The sequence below is a fragment of the Phalaenopsis equestris genome, unplaced genomic scaffold (assembly GCF_001263595.1).
Source record: "Phalaenopsis equestris unplaced genomic scaffold, ASM126359v1 Scaffold234275, whole genome shotgun sequence".
Lineage (NCBI taxonomy): Eukaryota > Viridiplantae > Streptophyta > Magnoliopsida > Asparagales > Orchidaceae > Phalaenopsis > Phalaenopsis equestris.
The window spans coordinates 393,084-400,050 of record NW_018252195.1 but is presented as its reverse complement, the minus strand read 5'-3'; the positions used below and the strand labels follow the sequence as shown (position 1 = coordinate 400,050).

The 6,967-nt window shown below is 32.9% G+C and overlaps 1 protein-coding gene across 1 annotated transcript in view; it reads left to right on the top strand.

The window, feature by feature from the left end:
• Positions 1–1,936: 1,936 nt before the first annotated feature.
• The window catches only part of LOC110038894 (pre-mRNA-processing factor 19-like), a 33,288-nt gene continuing 28,257 nt past the window's right edge, over positions 1,937–6,967 (top strand). The window contains exons 1-3 of the mRNA XM_020743812.1: positions 1,937–2,098; positions 2,178–2,263; positions 2,429–2,500. Of these exons, the coding sequence (XP_020599471.1) occupies positions 2,086–2,098; positions 2,178–2,263; positions 2,429–2,500 (171 nt within the window). The 5' untranslated portion in view covers positions 1,937–2,085. The remainder of the gene's footprint in view (positions 2,099–2,177; positions 2,264–2,428; positions 2,501–6,967) is intronic.

Below are 6,967 nucleotides of genomic sequence, written 5' to 3'. Positions count from 1 at the left end.
AAATATCAAACTTATTGTTTTAGGACTTTAAACCACCTAAGTTAATTTTCATGAGTTCTTAGCATTTTTATTGATTATTTTAGAAGGGTAAATAAACTTATAAAAGTAGCACAAAATGTGATAATCACTTGCTTAATTATAAAAATGTGTATTTTTTTAAGCCGATATCATCTTTAGTTGAGAATATAAGAAGTCATTGGTTCGAGGTGTAAGTTGGTCACTGGTAAAATTTAGGTCATAGGTGAAATTGAAAAGTCTATTGATTGATTGTAATAAATTAAAATGTAGTTGAATTAGCGAAGAAAGATGATTAAGTATTTAGATTACCAACTACTTTTTTGTGGTTAATTAGGGTTAAGCCACTATTAGGGCTAAAAAAGAGTTAAATCTAATTAAACATAATCAAAGCGCAGTATATGAGATTAAGAATTAAATAATTTATGGTCTCCTCTTATACGACTAATTCGCTTAACTGTAGTCAACATATTCATCCTAAAACTGACTTTATATGACCTAGACTATTATTTAAGTTAGACCATGATCTTAAACTTGAAAAGAATGAAGGATTGTAATTCTTTAGATAAATTTATTGATGATTAAACAAATTTAATTGTTTAATCAATTTCATTAGAATTTCAATTTCAATTTTTTGGGCTAAAAATCTCTCATCATTTGAATATTCTTTTAAAAAAATAGATATTCATTTGCTTTCATTCTATTTTTTATAAGGATATATGCAATGATCTAGCTTAGTATATCATTCAAAATGAATGTTCATTTTATAATTATTAAATAACATTTAATCAATGCACATCATATTCAAGCCATGTGATTGTTAGTTTCAAAGTAAACAAATAATTAAATAAAAATTGCTTAGTTTTATACATTTCATGCCACACGTGGTTTAGCTTTATTTGCTTTAGTGATAATGTTATGAGTATCGTTTCATTAAGAACAAACCCATCTATATTTTGTGTTTACATGAAAACTATAACATCTTAGCTTTCAAGATATTTTGGTGGTCCTTATTTGTTGTTCTTTCCATATAAATTTATAAGATCAATAAAAAAAAAATATTTGTGTATTGCGTACATATTAGGTTATTCAGAGGGTACATATAAGTTATACTTAGGTTACTGTAACCTAAGTGTAACCTACTTGTACCCTCTCAATTACTTAATATGTACGCAACTCTGCGTATGTCTTATGTACACAAATATTTCTCCAATTTTAAACTTCTCAGCCTCTAAAAGATTCAAGTTATGAATACCACTGATCATTCAAATTATATTTAGATAGAGGACATTAATTTAGTCATATGCCAAGTTCATTTCAAAAAAATTAATTAGATGTTGGTATCTTTAATTAATGTAGCAAGTCTTCAACATAATATGTTCTCTAATGATAAATACATTAAGATTGTGTATGATTATGTAAATTTTTTTGAAGACTGTTAAGTATTGTATTAAAGAAGGAATGAAGGATAATGGAATGTACAAGCACAAACACACAATTTTTTAAAGAGGCAATTACTCGCAGGTCACTTGAGTCATTGATATTTACAAATTAACCACCTAGTTGATTTTGGTGAACTATAGGACCACTATATTTATGCTCGCTACCATCAAATTATTGAGAATTAGATTAAAATGATAAAAGTTGGGCTGTGATTATACGATGAATTTTGATATTTGAGTGAGAATTTGAAAAATAGATGAAAGGGACAAAGGACCCGGGGCAGCTTATAAGTGCGGGAGAGTTATTGAAAACACCGCGATATTGTTTGGAGCGCGAGTTTTGACCGTTTATCCGAAAATGCAGTTTAATTTTTACACTAAACGCACAAGCTGCCCCAAACACACATTTAATGAGTGGTTGTTTTCTAAATAGTAAATTAAAAGTCTCCCCTTTGTGAGTCAAATGAGCGTCTCTTCTTTGTTTTTGTTTTTGTTTTTTATCTTCATAAACCCTAGTTTTCTCTCCACAGCTCTGCTTTTCTTTTCTCGCCAACTTCGAAAACCTCAGGTCCCGCTCGTCATTCTACGGCGCCACAGCGGAGTGAAGGAACCCTAGAAGGCGGCTGCCATGATCTGCGCGAGTATGCTCTGCACTTTCATTATTTACTATTGTTTGCTTTGGTCTCATACTGAACGCTTCGTTGATACTGTTTCTTTAAGTTTCCGGCGAAGTGCCGGAGGATCCAGTAATATCCAAGAAGTCGGGGCTTCTGTATGAGCGCAGGCTGATCGAGCGCCATATTGCTGTAAGTTTTACGCGACTTTATGCTCTCGAATTTGTATGTGCTGGGCTTTATAGTTTCGATGCTAGGTTTAGCTTCAGTTTATTCTGCAATTTTCTTACATGTATTATGTGATCAGTTGTTAGTTCACATTCGCTGCTATAGCTGATTATTGCTTGTTGTTGATAGGATTATGGAAAGTGTCCTGTTACAAAGGAAGAGCTTGGGATGGATGATATCTTACCTGTGAAGACTAATAAGGTGCTTACTCTATATGCTCATGAAATTTAGTAGTACACTAGTGGTTTTGTTTTTCTCAAATAAGGCTTGAAAGGATAACAGTCACAGTTGAATTAATCTTAGCATTTTATTTTCCAGTTCATTTATTTTGCACTTCAGGTCTGTCTGAGGAAGACAGATTTCACAGCTAAGAATTGTCGGGGTTATGAATGTGCAATGGTTGTTGCTGTTCATTGAATGAATCTAGCCTGGGAGTCAGGGTTGCTTTTCTGATTCTGAAAAAAAAATGAGATGAAAATATGGTTAAGATTTCAGCTGCTCATTTTTTTTTACTTATTTTTCATTTGCTTTGAATAAGGTTCATACCAAGAAAGACCTTTACTAGTTTATTGGGCCTCTTTTCCATTTAAGCGCTATGTTTTTTTATGTAAAAATTGCATTTTTTTGTTAACATTTTAATTGAAAAAGAACCACTGACAAACAAAATAAATCCTTGGAAAAATATCCTGGGAGGCTACCATATCTATAGACTGTATAGTTATTCTAAAAGCTAGAAAAAATGCTAATTTTTGAATTCTTCCATCAGGGCTTATGGAGGTTATGAGAATTCTAAATTCTCCTATCCAGTATTATTGACTTAAGAATTGCTTCCAGTTTCACTATCTTGTATATAAAGTCCACTCCAAAAAGATGTTAAAAATGGGCTAGTGGGAGAGAGGCAAAAATTAATTGCCACCCATTGTTACTTTTTCTTTCTTCTTATGCACTCCACTTGTAATTTCTTTCATGGCAATTTCCAAACAGAAAAGGATGCTACTATTGCATTCGTGTTTCAAGTTAGCGTTGCCATGGTTCTCCTGAGATTCATGATTCCTAGAACTGCCCAATTATGGCCTCCCTTCAACTTTGACAGTTCTAGAAAAATTGTATGCTCGCATCATCTGTGATGTTGATGCTTAAGAAATATCACTTTCCTACTAGAATTTGTGACTTGGAAGACCAAAAGTGCGCTCCCAATGTCCTCTTTGGTATTAGTAGTTCCATATGTATTTGTGGTGCTCCTTTAGTGTTGAGTTCTAGCTTTGATGATTTTTGATAGATTGATAGATAGATAGAGGAAGCCTAATGTATTACTGTAGTTACAAATGGATTTGATCTGAAGAACAGGAGGTGATTTGTGCAAACTTTGGCATAAGAAGTAGTGGTCAGGTTTTAATTTCTTTTATCTTGGTGGCTGGATAAGATTATGCACTTGCTTTAATCTTACATAGATACCAATGCCAGCATATTTATTTGAGTTTAGTTTCAGTTATTTTTTTAGGTTTTTGATAGCTTGTAGCAATAGTTGGAAGGATCAAGTATTGAAATTTTAAGGCCCGTGCCACCTTAATATGTAATCGAGTGAACTAAGAGAGTTCTAAATCGATTAGTCCGGTCAAAATTTAGGCATAGATCCACACAAAAATTTAAACTTACGGTTAAGCTCAAATTCCTATTGGGTGCATGTAGAACTTAAAGTTTCATGAAGGCTACATGATTGGTTATATTGAAATCCATGGAGGAATAAAATGATTTCATCTAAAATGCCAACAAATCTCTTTCCTACATTCAAGTGGATGTCCAAACCATCTATATGATCTGAAATTTTTTTTCAAGATAAGAAGGTTTGCTTCTTAGATTATCTATCAAATGTTAAATTCAAAGAATGAATGAGCTATAATATTTTATTTCAAAGATAATTAGTTTTGTATTTTACATCTTAAAATTACATAGCTTTTACATAGGTCTTTTCATGCAACCATTCATTCAATGTGAAGCATTGAATGGAAGAATGCAAGAAGCTATAATATCTTTTCCTCTATCTCCCAATTCCCACTATTGATGGCCAAGTCTCTCAACCTCCAAGAATTTGATCACCAAACTCTGTCTCTTTCACTCCGAGGTTAATCTTTACTACGTCCTCTTTATATATTGTTTATATCCTTTCTTTGTTTGAGATTCATAATGAAGAAGAATAATTTGAGAGCATTTAAGAAGCACGAAAGGGCAAGGAGAAGACAAACAAGAGGGAAGCAAGGTGGGTGGAAGATCAATCAAGAATTAGGTGACGAGAAGATCCATAGGCTTCAAGATCATCAAGTCCTTAAGAGGTTTGATATGGGCCATCTCTCAGTTAATATGGTTTGCTAATTACTATTTTCATAAGAAACACCTTGATGTAGCTCCTCTCTCAATCTCCAAGAATTTGATCACCAAACTCTATCTCTTTCACTCCGAGGTTAATCTTTACTACGTCCTCTTTATATATTGTTTATATCATTTCTTTGTTTGAGATTCATAATGAAGAAGAGTAATTTGAGAGCATTTAAGAAGCACGAAAGGGCAAGGAGAAGACAAACAAGAGGGAAGCAAGGTGGGTGGAAGATCAATCAAGAATTAAGTGACAAGAAGATCCAAAGGCTTCAAGATCAACAAGTCCTCAAGAGGTTTGATATGGGTCATCTCTCAGTTAATATGGTTTGCTAATTACTACTTTCATAAGAAACGCCTTAATGTAGCTCCTCTTCATTATTTCTATTAAATGTTCTTCAAATCTTTTTGGCTATTGACAATAAAAATTGGAAACTCTAATTAGATTTTTTCATAGTGGAGCCCCATCTATATGCCTAGAATGTATAAGAAATAATTTTTATCTTGTATACTCATTTTATTAATCAACGGAGTTCTTATGGTCTTGGATTTTAATTCATAGGTGTTCTAAAGAGCATTGTTAGAATTACAACCTTAGTTCGTGAAACACTCACACCTTTAGTATTCATAGGTAAATGTTAAAAATTCATCGATATTTATCGTCCTTGATTCTGAATCATATTTGACATCAATGTGGTGATTGCTCTTCTGTGAGTTGAGATTCTTAAAAATTTTAGAAACAGGATATTCTTAAAAATGATAGAAACAAGATCACACATATTTGACAGTATTGAAGTTATTAAACCGATCACTATATAAGGAGAAACATTATGGTTACTTTTGGAGTTTTAGAAAGTAGATTTTGCGAACTAAAAATGATCAACTTCCTTTAATAGATGACTATCTAGGATACCAATCCCTTTAAAGTAAAATGATGTAACTATTAATTGTGGTCTCATCGATAAAGAGCCATGTTTCTGGATGAAGGGGAAGGAGTATTGGAAGTGCCATTCGATGATGAGGAAGGAGAAGGAAATAATCTCCACCTTAGACTCTATATCCATTCAAGGTGGGGTGGATGTGAAGTATCAAGTTGGTGACATAAAATGTCTCTATAATTTATATGGTGGAATAACCATTCAGTTAATAATTTTATGGTTGAATTAATGTGGTCCAGGACTAAGTGTTTGTTTTGGTTCTAATTTTATCCCATTGTCTGGGGGAGGAGAAATGGGCTTGATGGCAATAGTGAGGCAAAGGTACAAACAATTTGTGAAAGGTTATACAATATGTTTCAATGGGAAGGCTTTGCTCTAGGTTTGTTCTCGCAGAAGTCCATTTTTTAACATAGTTAAATTGTATGGGAGCTCTGAAGAGAGCTAAAATTATTACGAATGGTGGATCTCTCAACAGGAAAGCATAATGCCATTGCAATTGAGGAAAACCAAGCCAGCCTTAGTAATAAATGCCAAAAGCTTATTTAGATGATAACTCTAATAGAGAAGCTTGAGGTGGATAGGAAGGAAAGTCAAAGAACCTACTGCAACCACTGCAAGCTCAAGGTCATTTAGATCATAACTAGTTGTAATTACATCCCTGGTAGTGGTTGGAGCATGAGGAAACGAAGAAAACTCTCATTGCCATAATTGATGAGGTTGTATAATTGACCTTCACGGTAAAGGAGTATTATTCTTGACCAAGAAAGAGAGTTTTCAATTTAAGTATTTAGATAGAAACGTCTATTATTCATGTATTGTATTTCATGATATTGGTAAGACTATTTTTTGTTGCTCTAATTGAGATAATATGATTAGCTACTACACCATACCTGAGTCATTGTTTCTACAACCACTACAAGCTTAAGGTCATTTAGATTATAACTACTTGAAATTACATCCTTGTTAGTGGTTGGAACATGAGGAAACAAAGAGAACTCTCATTACCATAATTGATGAGGTTGTATGATTGACATTCATGGTAAATTAGTTTTATTCTTAACCAATTAAAGGAGTTTTCAATTTAAGCATTTAGATAGAAATGTCTATTATTCATGTATTGTATTTCATGATATTGGTAAGACTATTTTTTGTTGCTCTAATTGAGATAATATGGTTAGCTACTACACCATATCTGAGTCATTGTTTGAGGTGGATGAAGAAAAAATTTGGGTTTAGTAAGAAAGCGGACTTCAAGATTTTCCATTACTGGCAATTGTTATAACCTACAATGTAATTTTCTCGGATGTTATTTAACGTTAGGAAATCCACATTTATCGTATTGACATTGTGTGTATTAGGG